Source organism: Urocampus carinirostris, chromosome 9, assembly GCF_059441175.1.
Source record: "Urocampus carinirostris isolate Australia breed hairy pipefish chromosome 9, RoL_Ucar_1.0, whole genome shotgun sequence".
Lineage (NCBI taxonomy): Eukaryota > Metazoa > Chordata > Actinopteri > Syngnathiformes > Syngnathidae > Urocampus > Urocampus carinirostris.
This window is the reverse complement of record NC_142357.1, coordinates 21,312,225-21,328,451: the sequence shown is the minus strand read 5'-3', so window position 1 is coordinate 21,328,451 and position 16,227 is coordinate 21,312,225. Positions and strand designations below refer to the sequence as shown.

At 39.7% G+C, this 16,227-nt stretch overlaps 1 protein-coding gene across 4 annotated transcripts in view; it reads right to left on the bottom strand.

The window, feature by feature from the left end:
- npm1b (nucleophosmin 1b) overlaps window positions 1-4,884 on the bottom strand; it is a 37,237-nt gene extending 32,353 nt beyond the window's left edge. For all 4 annotated transcript variants that reach the window (XM_088344846.1, XM_088344845.1, XM_088344844.1 and 1 more), the window contains exons 1-5: window positions 4,774-4,884; window positions 4,481-4,563; window positions 2,698-2,817; window positions 2,515-2,608; window positions 2,111-2,199 (exon numbers count right to left, since the gene is read on the bottom strand). In XM_088344846.1, the coding sequence (XP_088200972.1) occupies window positions 2,111-2,199; window positions 2,515-2,608; window positions 2,698-2,817; window positions 4,481-4,563; window positions 4,774-4,822 (435 nt within the window). In that variant the 5' untranslated portion in view covers window positions 4,823-4,884. The remainder of the gene's footprint in view (window positions 1-2,110; window positions 2,200-2,514; window positions 2,609-2,697; window positions 2,818-4,480; window positions 4,564-4,773) is intronic.
- Between the last annotated feature and the right edge of the window lie 11,343 nt (window positions 4,885-16,227).

Genomic DNA, 16,227 nt, shown 5'->3' with positions numbered 1-16,227 from the left:
TTTGCATACACTTGTGAAGAAAATAATGTCATGGCTGTCGAGTTTCCAATTATTTCGACAACTCTGACTTTTTTCTGATAGTGTGATTGGAACAGATAGATTTTTGTCGCAAAACATTCACGAGGTTTGGTTCTGTTATGAGTTTATTATGGGTGAACAGAAAAAAGTGATCAAATTTGCTGGGTCAAAAATATACATAAAGCAGCGCTAATATTTGGTAACATGTCCCCTGGCCATCTTGACTACAATTAGGCGCTTTTGGTATCCATCCACAAGCTTCTGGCAAGCTTCTGGTTGAATATTTGACCACTGCTCTTGACAGAATTGATGCAGTTCTGTTGAATTTGATGACTTTCTGGCATGGACTTGTTTCTTCAGCATCTTCACAAGTTCTCAATGGGGTTTAAGTCAGGACTTTGAGATGCCATTCTAAAACCTTATTCATAGCCTGATTTGGCCAATCAATTACCACTTTTGATGTGTGTTTGGAGTCTTTGTCCTGTTGGAAAACCCAACTGTGCCCAAGACCAAATCTTCGGGCTGATAACTTTAGGTTATCTTGAAGAATTTGAAGGTAATCCACCACCTTCATTATCCTATTATCCTACTTAGTGTTAAAGGCCTAACCTTTTCTCCTCCAAACATATTGCTGAGCATTGTGGCCAAATAGCTTGATTTTTGTTTCGCCTGACCACAGAACTTTTCTCCAGAAGGGCTTATCTTTTTTCCATGTGATCAGCAGCAAACTTCAGTCGAACCTTGAGGTGCCACATTTGGAGCAAGGGCTTCCTTCTTGCACGGCAGCCTCTTAGTCCATTGATATAAAAAACACGCTTGACCTTGGACACTGACACCTCTGTTCCAACAGCTTGTAATTCTTGGCAGGTCTGCTTTCGGGGATTCTCGGTTGAATCTTCACCCTCCTGACCAGTTTTCTCTCAGCAGCAGGTGATAGCTTGCGTTTTCTTCCTGATCGTGGCAGTGACAAAACAGTGCCATGCACTTCATACTTACAAACAATTGTTTGTACTGTTGCTCTTGGGACCTAAAGCTGCTTTGCAATGGCTCCAAGTGTCTTTACTGACTTGTCCAAGTCAATGATTCGTTTTTACAGATCCATGCAGAGCTCCTTTGAATTTTCCATTGTAGCATTTGTTGCCGTTTGCATCCAATGAGCCCTATTTAAATGGCCTCAGAAAAGTCACAAGCTGTTGTCACTCATAGTCACTCACAAGAAGTTAAGGCCACGTTATGAAGCTCATTTCACTGACACAACTTTTTAAGTCACCAAAATTGCTAATTCCTGTTGCTGCATGTATATTTTTGAACCAGCAGATTTGATCACTGTTTCTGTTAACCCCTAATAAAGTCATAAAAGAACCGAAACTCATGAATGTTTTTCTGACAAAGATCTATCTGTTCCAATCAATATAGGAGAAAAATCTTGTAAAAATGAATGGAAACTCAAGAGAGCTATGAGATTATGTTCTTCACAAGTGTATGTAAACTTTTGACCACAACTGTATGTACCCGCAACTTGGGTAGGGTCGGGCTGAATTTTTTAGGCCCGATCTTACCTCTGATGCTCGCTGCATTAGACGTCACTGGCTCCGCGACGTGCAGAATGACATATAAATCGCGTGACACAAGGTATTGATATGCGACACAATGCATTGATGAGCATGTTCGTTGCCAATACTTTGAATAATCGGTTTTACCGATTCGGAATTGCAGCCCTAATATACTAAATATGAATATGACAATTCTTATCCAATTCAAATAAATAAATAAATTGTTAAAAAAAACAAAAACAAAAAAAACCGATACGTTATTAAAAACACTTAAACCTAAAATAAGACAGGTGTGCTGTGTTTCCATAAACTATTTATGCAATGTAGGCTTAGTGATTATTAAACCCATTTTCAGCCTAATTTCCTCCTCCAGTCCATGTGTTATTACACATGTCGAAGAGTGATTTTTCCATTCCTAATTTGCCCAGAAAACGACACTCTTTAAAGTAAAATAATTTGTATATCTTAATTTGTATGGTAACATGAACTATAACAAGATGATATCACACATATTTTAAATTAAGAATTAAAAGAACTACCTGGAAAACTCTTCCTGCCATTAGACCAGCAGGACGCTTAACCGGTGAGGTGTTGTGTTCTTCCTCTTCATTATCGGATTCCTTTACACCTTAAAAATAAAACCGCAAGTAAGCTTTCACTCAGAATAACATCCACATACTTTGAATTTATATTACTACCCCAAGTAAGTTTGGAGGGGTCACTCTTATGAAAAAGAGTGTACGCCTAAGAACGCAACACTCGGAAAATCTAAACGTTTTTGTTTTTTCTAACAAGAAAAGACATAGACATAGAGTGCTGCATTGTCCTAAAAATGCCACGAACTTTATTACGAGCAAAACTACAAAACAAATAGTTATTGACTTTCATCTCTTTGTCTTTATTTTGGAATGCCTCACAAAGCAAAGAATAAGAAATTACTCACTGATAAAATGCTGTCCGCTAATGTGAACCGGTCCGGAACCAGACAGGAGACGTAGTGTTACGGGTGGCGTGATCTCAAATCCACCTAAACCCATCTGGGAATTTGAGAAAGCATAGAGATAATTTGTATGATGTAGTGCAGGAACACACAAGCAAAATCGAGCAGAAATGTTTTTAAACCCACAGCGGGCAAGACGGATGGCTTCAACACCACTAAGGGGACTTTGGTGGCCTTCCCATCATAAGTGAGGGCCTCCACTTCCACCATGTGGAACTTGTCTTCTGCCTCTGTTCCCAGGCAAGCCTGAAATAGCATCAGGGAACAGAATGGAGCACAATACTTGTGAAATGCAATATGAATATATGCTAGTTTTAGTCCAACGTTGACTTTTCAAACTGGGTCTTAGCTTTACTCGAGTGAATATCCCTTCCAACTCAAAGATAAAATTGACATCTGCAGAATTCAACGATAATAGACAGAGCACACATTTGATGAATAAAAGGACAATAAGTATCCCCCTTACTCCACGAATGCAGTTTTTGTAGAAATTGTAAAGGTATGCTGAAAGCTGAAAAATAGTTGACTCCTGAAAAATGCTTTAGTGCAGGAGTTAGCAACATTTTTGAAGCTGGGAACTACCAGCTTGATATGAGTTACTAAAATAACAAAAATGTCATGACTATGTTATAAGTAGGCTTAAAATAGCTCAGTCAACCACTTAAAAAAGCTGCCTTGTATAAGGGCATTGAGTTATTTACATATATTAATTTTAGACACATTTTTAGAATAATGTTGGAAGTAATTAAAGACACTGGGCATGCTAATGATTGCTCATGCCAATTAGGAATTAAATTTCCATAAAACTTACGAAAGCCCATCATTGCTGAGCTTTTTCCAGAACTGGTCCGCGGGCTACTCAGTTGTTGTCAGGAAGGCAACCTTGGGCCCGTGGGCACCACGTTGGTGACCCCTTTCTTTAGCGTAATGAAGTTAAAAGAATACTGAAATCAATGTCCATAAACATTGTAAACAGGCAAGTTGAATTATATGATCTTAAATAAAAAATATAAGAATGTTAGTCACCCATGGTTATAATCGAAGCAAAAGTTAGTGTACAGAGATTTGGGGAAATACATATAAAAATAATATAGAAATGCTTTTTGGAGAACAGAAGAAAGCTATTAGGATTGTGCATAACCCCGGGTTAAAAAGAAATACAAAGAAACTATTTACAAAATCCAACGTTTTAAAAATAAAGATATAGTTAAATGTAAATCCCTGTTTTAGTATACAGGGCAAGTAAGCACCAACTCCCAACAAATAGGCAAGAGTTGTTTCTCCACAGAGCAGACAATCATCATCTCAGGGGAATCCATAACTTTAAGGTCCAATATTCTCTCACAACATTGAAAAGACATTGTGCCACCAAGAAAGGTATTCATTTATGGAACAATTTAGATGATCACCTTAGAAATGTAGCTCATTTATATGAATTAAAAAAAAAAACATGTACTATACATATTTTATCTAAGATTAATATATCAAGTGTTTATTTGGGTATTACATGCTATAGGAGTCACAAGCAATACAATTATGAATTTAAAATGTCATTAATTTGTTTTCTTATTCCCCTTTGTGGGGTAAGGTTTGGTTGTTTTGATGACGTTATCCTTGCAAAATGGAAAAGGGATCGGCATTGGCATCACTCTACTACTCCCTTGCGCACATGTTTATGTATTATATCAATGTATTGCACAATTGTTTTGCGCAAATAGTAAGCCACAAACAAACACTCACACAAGCCATTATTTTTTCATTTCAAATAACCATGATCACGGGACTAAAAACATGTAAACTCCTATCCAGTCAAGTCATTCAAACCATCCATTGGCAAGTGTAAATACGATCTTTATATTTCAATTTTCGACACCAGTGAATATGGCCTCGTTTTGGCAGAATGCCTCACCGCTTTGAGGGACAGCTGTTGCTCCGTTTCATCGTCATCGATGTCCAATTTGTATTCCCGCTTGTCCGATTTAAGGGTGCAGCCTGCAATATAAATTACACAGCGAGTCGATAAAAAGGCAGGAAAGACATTAGTCTGTGTGCCATTCCTTCACCCCCAGCTAGCTAACAAAAGAGCACTCTCAGTGTGGGGGGAAGAACTGATAAACTAACATATTACTTAAGCTAACCATATTATATGCATCAGGGAAAATGCAAAACTTTTGTTTTGGTTTGCAGAACAATAAAGCTCACCAAATAAGTACATTTGAGGTCTATTCGAGTCTGAAATATCGCCCTCCATTTTTGTTGTGTCTGTGTGGGATTTACTACTTCCTAGGTCGCTTTGACTGACGTGTTACCAAGCCAATGGGTAAGTGAGGAGAGGGCTCTCGCCGGCGCCATTACTTCAGCCAATAGAATCAAAGTGAAGGCGGGACAGAAAATATTTGTTTACAGTGAATGGACGCTAGAGAGAGCTGTCGTAAAGTTGATTATAGTCGAATAATCGACTCAATTGAAATGAACAATACGGTACAGGAAGAGTAAGGGCACACACGTGCACACGCACACACATTGTATGGTAAATGGTCTGCATTTATATAGCGCTTTTCAAGTCAACGAAGACCTCCCAAAGCGCTTTACAATGTGCTTCACACTTACCCATTCACACACACACTCACACACCATATATATATATATATATATATATATATATATATATATATATATATATATATATATATATATATATATATATATATATATATATATATATATATATATATATATATATATATATATATAAATATATATATATATTGGCCTGAATATAAAAAATGGCCGTTCATATGATATCTATCGACTTGCTTTGGATATTTTTTGCAATATTTTTCAGATTACTGTTGTTATGATGTACTTACCACTTAGGCCAGTCTCCAAGCAGTACCATGTATTTATCCTTGCATTCTTTTTAACTTCCATCCATCCATTATCCTCAGTAGGGTAGCGGGGTGCTGGAGCCCATCCCAGCTATATTCTGGCAGTGGGCAGGGGACACCCTGAACTGGTTTCCAGCCAGTCGCAGGGCACACGGGGACAGACAACTCACTCGCTCATTCACACCTAGGGATAATTGACCTGACATGCATGTTTTTGGAATGTGGTAAGAAACCGGAGTGCCGGGAGGAAACCCACGCAAGCGTGGGGAGAACATGCAAACCTCGCACAGGAAGGTTGGTAGCTGGATTTAATCCCATGACCTCAAAACTTTGCCGCGCATGCGCTGACCACTGCGCTGCCGCCCTCTTTTTAAGTTGGTTTTATTTTTTATTTAAACGTCTTAAATGGGTGCTTATCCTGGAGTACCATGTCCAATCTTGTTGTAAACTGTGTTCACTAAGTTTTTAATCAGTGATGCTAAAGACTATTCGAATTTTAATACTGTGGTCTGATGGGACTATACAAAAGAAAAACATTAACGGGCTAATGGTTACAGAAAAGGTTTATAAATGAATAAATAAATAAACACATGAATACAAACAGAAAAAGCTCTTGCACAGACATTGTCTCTTTTTTAATAGCTGATTTTAATAAAACCTTTTGAAGTTTCATTTCTCCAAATCTGTTTGATCATAAAACTCACTCGTCAAGCATCCTATATGTTGCACTTCATTTTTTCACCTTGCGTAACTCCACTTTCATCATCCAAAATGACATTTTAAAGAAATGCAAACTGTTTTCTGTCACCCCATGGTATGGTTTCCAATTTGCACGGCTAGAATGTTGAAATTTGTCACTGCATATACAGTAGTCACAATTGTGTGATTTTCCCAGGTACATCATTTTCACTCTTTTAAACCATCACAAAATATTTTACATAAGTTAATCATCTAATGATAATGCATGCCCCTCATGGTTATCCATATGTTAAAATGTGTCATGATTACTCATTGCACTCTCCTGTGCCGGCTCGTTTGGCGCCAGCTGCTGCTGGTTACCGGATTGGTTTCCCCTACTATTTAAGCTCAGTGCTTTCACTCACCCTTTGTCAGTGAACCTCTGTTTACACAAGGCAAGCATTTTTGACTCTGATCCCTGTCGGCTCCGTTTTGTCACCCGTTTTCCACTCATCTGTTCCTGATTTCCCCGTTTGTCTCCGGCTACAACCCGTTTTTTGGCCCCGACCACGTTCTGATCTTCAATCCCGGCTAACGACCCACTTTTTGACTCTGACCCATTTTACCCGTCTAACCACGCTACGATCTCCAGCTCCGGTCCACTTCCGCATTCAGAACACGCTCCGATCCCGTGAGCGGCTTGCTTCCCACGTCCAACGGGCACCGGGTTGCTGGCGCTGATTTTCCTCTATATCTCAATAAACTTGTGAGTAACGTTACACATCTGGGTCCTCCTTCTGTTCTGGTCTTGACAAAAATGCACTTATTTACTTATTTTTTTATCTTCCTGTGCCACTACATATCCATTTATCTAGTTGTGAGGCAGTCTCTACAATGTTCTAAGTGGTGTTCTGATTTACTGTTGGGAGGAGTACTTAAGTCCTGTCAAATCACCTGCAGAATGCAGTCTAGGTGAAGGACCGGTGTAAAGCTGGTGCCTAAGGAATTTTCCACTGTGTTCTTTGGTGTATGAATGATTGTCGGCCATTTTGAAAACTCACTTGTGAAACCCTTACAACATTGTTCTGTATTCATAGGCCCAGAATATTCTTAGTTAGTTTTTAGTTTTATTGTAATAAAAACTTCAATTTGGTCACTCCAGTGGATGTTTTTACCCATCTCATCTTGCGACCTGGATGTAGATTCAAACAGTCGGAGGAAGAAAAGATCGGTCCTCCTTCAGTGCATATTGTCAGAAACTGCCTTTTGCTAATAGGTCCATGTGTGTTGTTTGGACACTGTAAAATATACATTTATGTAGCTGTTGAAAGAAAATCCCCAAACTAAGATGAGTGTCATGACCAGAACGAAATCAGGACCCTATTGCGTAACGTAAACCATAAACTTTTGATAGAAAGAGGAAGGGCAGCGCCCGCGATCCCGTGCTCGCTGGACGTGGGAAGCAAGCCACTCACACAATCGGAACTTGATCCAATTACGGAAGTGGATCTTCCGTAGTGTGAGATGGCGGTGTCAAGGTTGGAAAAACAGGTCAATAGCCGGGACAGGAGAGCAAAACGTGGTCGGGATCAAAAAACGGGTCGTAAGCCAGGACGGCAGAGCAAACGTGGTCGGGATCAAAGACAGGTCAGAGCCGAAGACAAACGGGGAGATCAGGAACGGACGGGTGGAAAAACGGGACAGGCGGGAGTTAGCGTCAAAATGCTTGCCTTGTAACAACAGAGGTTTGCTGACGGACCGACAACTGGAAATTGACAGGACTGGGCTTAAAAAGGGACAGGGAACCAATCAGGTAGCCCGTAGCGGCTGGTGCCAGATGAGAAGGCACAAGTGATGCTGCTCAGTAATCATGACAATGAGATTTGTTTCCAAACATTTGAAGAAAAAAATCTTCAGCAGAAAGTTGATAGCATGGATAGTACGTAAAAGTCTAAATTCCTCTTTTCTAATAGAGCTGTGTTACTCATAGCTTCTTACTGTACGCCATTCGACTTCTCATGTTAAACGGAGCGTTCAGAGATGACCTTGACCACGCTGGTGTTTGAATTTCTGCCGAACCGTGCCAGCTGGGAGTGCAACAGTGACACGCCAGCTTTTTGAACATCTCGTCAGTAGCTTTTGCAGCCTCTCGTCTCGCACTGCAGGTGTTGAGTCACATTTTGATCCAACAGGAATGAGTCGTCTTCACGCATGGCCGAGCGCTTTGAAGCCCAGGCCCGTCTGCACGTCGGCCGCTCACTCAACGCCTTTTTTAACGGCTGAAATGGATATTTATTTTATGTTCTGTGAAATCTTACCCGGGTACTTTTCACTATTGACCCTTTTGCATTTGTTTGTAGACCTGAACATAAGTTCATTATCTTCTTTATTTTTGTGCTTTTACTGTTATTTTCTTGGATGCCAAAAGACTGAAACCTTCCCCTGGTTACTCTAAACACATTTATTTGTGTCACTTACATGATACATTTTACCTAAATATTAATTGTATACTTTAAGGGTACAGTTGAACTAAAACCTTTTGAAATTTCATCTAACTCACTGTTTTTCAACCAGTGTGCTGAGAGACACTAGTATTCTAGGGAAAAAAAACTAAATCAAAATATACTTGAAAAACAGGTTGAAAATATAAAAAAATCCCAAATTACAGCAAAATGAATAACCTTTGTTACTTCCTTAGCCACAGTGACTACAAAAACTTTACTTTGTCGATTTAGGAAACATGATAATTTAAACTTTAAAAAAAACATGAAACTGGTACTGGGAAATATTTTTTAAATACTTCGCCTCAAGATTTTTGATGAAAAAAGTTTGCCATGGTTAAAATTGGGTTGGAAAACACTAATCTAACTCTAAGGTTTCTTCATTTTCCTCATGTTGAAGTTTTTGAGTTTTTCCTTGCCCTCATGTAGGTTTTAGATCAGGTGATGGTGTAATAATAGTTTGTGGTTTGTAATAATCTGTGGTCTGTGCAGCCCTTAGAGACTCCTTGTTATTAAGGGCTGTACAAATAAACATGAGTTGACTTGACTTGACTTGATTTTGTATCAACACAATTGACAGCAGATCTTGTCAAGTCAAGTCAAGCTAACAAAAGGCAGGACGCTAAATCCACCTATTTCCAATTAAATGACAGCAAAATGCACTAGGCCTTTCTCTTTTCTTTGCCATTTCATAAATACAAAATACAACAGCTGCATGTAGCCTCAAATTAATTATGTTGACCAACATGGTATAGTTAGCTTAGCTAATTTTACCATTATTTTAAAAACAAGAGTATTTCCAAGATTTTGTCTTTGTGTGTGTTTGTGCTAGGAGGATGTTCTGATTTAAAGAAAACTCTTCTTTGAGTTATTTCAAATGGGATTACATTAGGAAAAGATTTTTGGGTGGAGAAGCTTGTTTGTTATACTACAGCTGACGATGAAAATGAAGAAATATGGTTGCCATATTTTGTGACTTTTTTCTTCTAATGTATTCTTCATCAGCTGTTTACTATCCTTAATGTGTATCTGTGCTTTATTTATCCTGTTTGTGCTGCACTACATTTGATGTATGGCAGCTAGGAATCCTAACCTGTGTGCTCCACTCTCTACATTTATTAGGGATTAAAACGAGTTGCTTAAATTGTCATACAACTCCTCCCCTCTGGTCAAGAGTCATCCTCGACAGTACACTCTCTTTTAATCTCAAATAAATAACATCACCCGGTTAGCTTACTTTCACCTGCGCTCCATCAACTGTTTTCGCCCCTTCCCTTACCCCCCACAACACTGCCTTCCTCGTCCATTGCCTTGTCACCTCACGCCTCGATTACTGCAATACCCTTCTCTACGGTTTACCTCAAGTTCCTCCACAATCCTTAGCTGGTCTATAACTCTGTTGCACGCATCATCACCACAATCCCCTCTCGCCATCACATCACCCCTGTCTTTCAACAACTCCACTGGCTCCCAATCAACCATAGAATCAACTACAAAATCCTTCTCTACACCTACTTGGCTATTCATAACCTTGCGCCTCTCTACCTCTCCGCCACACCTGCACCCTCAGATAATCCTCCTCCCTACATCTCACTATACCTGCTGCCCGTGTCAGCTCCTTGGGGAGCAGAGCTTGCAGCTGCTCTGCCCTCCGGCTCTGGAACTCATTGCTGCCTGACCTCCGGAAATTCGCCACCCTGTCCACCCTAAAATTAGGACTCAAAACCTACATCTTTGAACTTGTCTTTTCATGTTAATCTGCCTCACATATGCCCCCTTCTAACTCTACTGCGTTTTTATTCATTGCTTGCTTGTTTGATTCTTGTTTTATTCTTGCTTTATTTTTGTGTGGTACTCTGTGTACAACGACCTTCGGTGTCCTGAAAGTCGCTTTGAAATAGATTGTATTATTATTATTATTATTATTATTATTATTATTATTATTATTATTATTATTATTATCATAAAACCCGCAAAGATGCCGGTGTGCAACAACTCGAACATATTGCATAAACACATGTCGATTTGTTATATAACGTGACCAAATGGCAGCTGCCGCACGCAACAGCTGAGAATGGTGCATCAAAGTTAAGTGGCTTGCTTAATCGAGACATAGTTAAATAGATATGTTAGATAAGCCTCATCTTTATTTAGACAGCCCGATGATGATCGGCATTGTCTATAAAGGTGCAAATATAGCACTGGGAGAAACACACGCGCTACAGTTTTACCTGTGGATTAGGGAAGTATAAACTGTTTGGCCTATGAATTGTGTTTATTTGGCTTTGTTGTCTGAATACATTTTAGTTTAGCAGAAGCAAATATAAACCAACTATGTGTAACAGAGTTGAAATTGATTGTTTTGAGTTTTTTTGAATTCTCACAAAATCTGTGTTTTTGTTGCATTACTGTTAAAACTCTGGTACCGCATTCATTTGTTAAACCATGGGCGAGTGCGACTGTCTTTTTCATTTGGCACTTTATGGGCTTCTGCGCTTGCTGTACCTTCAGCAATATCACCTTGTGCTGAAGGTAAGCTGTGCCCAATATCAGTTTGGGTAAAAGTTCATATTTCGGTAAATATAGGAGCTGGTTTCACGAACTATTTTTGTATATGAATGTTTATAAGTTGTGCTAAATGATGCATAAAAAATCACTAGTTAAAAGTAAAGTCATGCAGCTTGAAACAATGATTACTGGGATGCAACATGTTTCAATGCAACCACGCCATGGTGTGCGTCATGTTGAGTGATGTCCCGTTTTTGTATTTTGGTTAATGTTTTAGATGTGTGCAGTCGTGCACAGAGGCCCTGACTTGTTTGTATTGTTTATTGAATGCAGGCAATAAACCGAGTGACTGTGAACCCTTGTGTCGCGCATGATTGAGGGTCGTTACATATGTCGTCAATTGAATTAAATAATTATTGGCTCACATGTTTGCATGGATTCTATTTTGGTAAACAAGTTGTATTTTTTTTTTTATTTTCTTTCTAAGTTTTTGATCAACAACTGTCCATTAGGAACAAAGTATTCTTGGGTATTGAAAAGTTAAACTTTTTTCGTGCACTTTTTTCTTTCTTTTATCTCTTGCACTTTTATCCTTCACTGTATTGTTAAAGAAAGTGTTGTAGGAAAATAGAAGAATAAGAGTTATTGACAGAAGGAAGTTACAATGTTTGCATGAAATATTATATGAGAATGGAAATTACATTGAGTATAATTTAGTCCCTTCCAGTGTTAAACAAACTTAAAAAAAACAATATTGATTTGAATAAGAAATACAAATACAGTATATGAACTATCATCTAAACATGCATAAAAAATACTCCTAGGTTAGGTATTTGCATTTATTTTGCATAACATGAGGCACACCGAGAGGGAAATGACATGATTGTTTTCCATCTTACTGCTACGGTTACCCCCAATACCGTGTGACAGACTGTGAAAATAAAATAAGAAAGAAAAAGGTGCAGTTTGGTCACTTTGAATCTCTGTAGTTTGTATTCTTCCTTGTGCTATATAGCACTTGTTTTTTGTTCCACTACACAATAAAGCGACATCTACTGGTCAAATATCATACTGTGTCCCTTTTAAACAAGCCCTTTTTACACAAATAAATAAATTAACTTTGTTTTTATCTGTTAAACAAATACTCGAACATGTTATAGGGTTTGTTTTTTGCTTTTAGTGTATATTTGTCAGGACCAGAATGGAGACAGGACCCACTTGCCTTACGTTTCTCACAAGATTTATTAAAAGAAAGGGAAAGGGTTGCACCCACGATCCGGGGATTGCTGGACGCGAGAAGCAGGTCGCTCCGAATGCGAAAGTGGATCTTCCATGACGAGTTTATGGAAAATCCTTTCCTTGGGAAGTCTGACCGTACCCAAAATATAGTCAACACCAGCAGCCCGCATTAATGTTTACAGGCAGTCTGCGTCCCCCTCACACCATCCCAGAATTTTGTAAGTGAACCGTAGCCGCTTCAATGGTCGGCCTGATTACGAGCAAAATGGCTCCTTAGAATGGAGACAAGTGACGGCCGCAGACCAACCGTGACACACCATGTGTGCCCAAACAGTCGTCTGCCTGCCCCACAAAACCCAGATAGGAAGTCCGATACCAGGCCGGGGCTCGACTGTTTGTGTTAGTGAAGAAGACAGAGGTACAGAAGGGAGGTGGGGGTGAGGTCTTAAAAAAAAAATAGAAGCACCTGCAGTAGAACACAATGAGCGCTTATGAAAACAGCCGAGGCAGGAATTTTTCAAAATAAGCCAAGTCACGTCTGCAAGGCGGATGAAGGTGGACCAGGGGGAGGTGTCTCCCAGGGTCCAGCCTCATCGTTGAGAGAGTTTTGACTGCGTGAGACACCCGAAATGTCGACAGAAAGCCGGGACAAGCTTTGTAGGGTCGGCTGCCTTCACAGACAGCTGTCAGCAGGACAATCTTCAGCTTTTCAGCCCATGCGGGACACCGGCTGATAGATTAGCAACAACGTCTCTTCAAACGATACTCGACGCCTGTTGAGAAAGCTTTGGTGTGTCATTTTTGTTTTCACAAACCTTTCTTTCATTCATAGGAAGCATCAATCCCCCTCATGAAAGGTTTAGGATACTAAGTTTGGATATGAAATTTGGGCTAGCATTAACATCTCTGGGCCCAACATTTGTGTGGACACTCTGAAGGACTGTTATTGCCATACATAGATATATGTTAAATTAAACTAGAATGGTAGCAACATTGGCGTTGAGAAGCATAACCATTTTTGGGTGGCATTCCCCTTTTTGGCAAGGTCATAGGCACATGAGAATGGAAAACCCAAAGAGTAAGACTGAAACCAGATGGAGACCTTGAAATGGGGTTACAAAAAGTTCAAATATGTCATTGTCTACATAAATATTGTTTGGAAAAGATTAACCTTAAGATACAAAGAATCCAAGGAGAAAACAAAATAAAACTGGAGACTTTAAGTTGAAAAAGAACTGATCAGACACCCTCTTGCTCTTGTTTTGCTGAAAAATTTCTGAGTCGACAAAACCAAAATTGCTGTGTCAGCTTTTTTAAGGCATTTTTTCACATCTAGGGTAACTTACCATACTGCCTGTGAAAATTGGTGGACATATCTAAAGTACTTGCCCGTTTTCTTGGGTGGACAGAAGCACAGATAAACAAACAAACAAACAAATAAACAAACAGATATCACTTTGCTGGTGGGTGATAATACAGACCTACAAATATGTGCCATAAAAGTAAATTGAGTCATCTGTAAATAATAAATATGATACCTGTAATAACTATAAGTAATACCCAAGTATATAACACAAATGTAAATAATTCATTTATTTAAGCATGTTGTTTTTTATTTTGTCATTTCTTTATTTTGGTATTTTTTTGTCATTTATTTTGTCATTCATCCATTATCTGCTACACTTGTCCTCAGTAGGGTCGTGGGGGTGATGGAGCCCATCCTAGCTATCTTCAGGCATTGGGCAGGGGACACCCTGAACTGGTTGCCAGCCAATCGCAGGGCACACAGGGACAGACAATTCGTTCGCTCATTCACATCTAGGGACAATTCGGACCGGCCAATTAAATTAACATGCATGTTTTTGGAATGTGGGAGGAAACCGGAGTGCCCAGAGGAAACCCATGCAAGCACTGGGAGAACATGCAAACTCCACACAGTAGGTTCGATCTCATGACCTCAGAACTGTGCTGCACACGCGCTAACCACTCCGCCTCTGTGCTGCCCTTATGTTGTCATTCGTTTTGTTATTTATTTTGTTGTGTATTTTGTTGTGTATTTTGTCAAAAAATGTTATTCAAATAATGAGGCAGTCTAGTTGTCTAAGCTTTTTTGATCATTAATGGATGAATTCGCAATTACACCAATCAACCATTAGGGGAAAAGCTCAGCCAGTTTGCCCTGTCCCCTAATTTGAATGGCATTTTGTACAATACACAACAAAATACATGAAAAAATAAATAAAAAATAATTACCGAAATGAATAAATTACAAAAAATACGCAAATATATGAACACATTGCATTTATGTCATGTCTATAGGTATTATGTAATTTATTTAAGTGGCATATTTGAAGTAATTTATTTATTCATTTCCGTCTACATAAGGCAGGATCAGTCCTCCATAGGACACTACTTGACAAAGCGGTGTCACGGTTGCCCATGGCGCCCAATTGGCCCCGCCCGTTTGGCGCCAGCTGCGGCTCATTGACTGATTTGATTGGCTTCCCTGCTATTTAAGCTCACTGCACTCACTCACCCTTTGTGAGTCCGTCAACGAACCTCTGCACGCGCAAGATGTGTGTTTTGACTCTGTTCGGTATCGATCCCGTCTAATTCGTCCTGTTTTGATATCGGTCTCCGGTCTCCAGTGTCTGGTATCGTTCCCGTCTATCTTGTCGTCTGTTATCTGTCTCCAGTCTCCTTTATCTGTTATCAATCCTGTCAATCCCGTTCTGTCCGGAATTGACACCATCTGTCCGGTATCGGCTCGTGTAACTGGTATCGATCTCGTTGGCCTCTGGCTTCCTGTTGTTCCACGCCAGACTGCTGTCTTTCTTCTTCCGCCCAGCGATCGCCGAATCACTGGCGTTTGTTTTAATGTCAGGTCAAGTCAAGTCACATTTATTTATATAGCCCTTAATCACAAAAATGTCTCAAAGGACTGCACAGGATTACAATTACACCATTACCTGATATTAAACCAACCAATGTGCATGACTGCCCCATTCCCGTAAAATAAAGCTTGTGTGAGAAACGTTACGCTTCTGGGTCCTCCTCCTGTTCCGGTTCTTGACAAGCGGTGCTTATTGATAATACAGCTAGAGTCTGAATCCAGTATCACAGAAACTCAATAAAATGTGCCCTGCAGACAATTCCTTTAGGGTTTGATATTGTAATATCACTTACCCCAGATTTGACTACCTTTTGATAGCTCATGTTCAACTGTTTAGTGAAGGGAAGGGCATTGGTTTGGTCTTGATCACATACGTTTGGTGGGGACAAAACAATGATTGCTCGATATTGGTGGGGACACGTCCCCTCTGTTCATGCCAAAATTACTCCCTTGAGTGAGGATGTGAGAAACTCCAGTCCGTGTTAAATCTTTCCCTCCTCAAAGACACCTGATTCAAATGTCATCAGCGGAGTACTGCAGAAGCTTGACAACAATCCTGATTATTTGAGTCAGGGGTGTTGTTGTTGTTCCAGGGACTTTTAAAGACCCTTTCGAGGGTCCAACAACAATTGCGGCATATTTGTATTCAGGAAAACACGTCCGCTAAGATAAACAGAGGACCCACCTGAGTTTTTGTAAAAAAGAGGTGAAGGCGTGGCATGTTGCCCGTGATGACAGGATCGAGGACGCCGTCTCATTTACGAGCAAGGAACCTGAATGAAGTGTTTACTGAAATGACGAGATCGTTAATCTTGTGTTATGACTTGGCGGGAACACTTTTGGACGATAGGATGGATCCGCTGATTAAAGAATGTTTAGGGTTCTATTTTTGTGTGTCCATGACATCGTAAGCCTAAAAGCGGTTATCCAAAAGCTAACCACATATAGC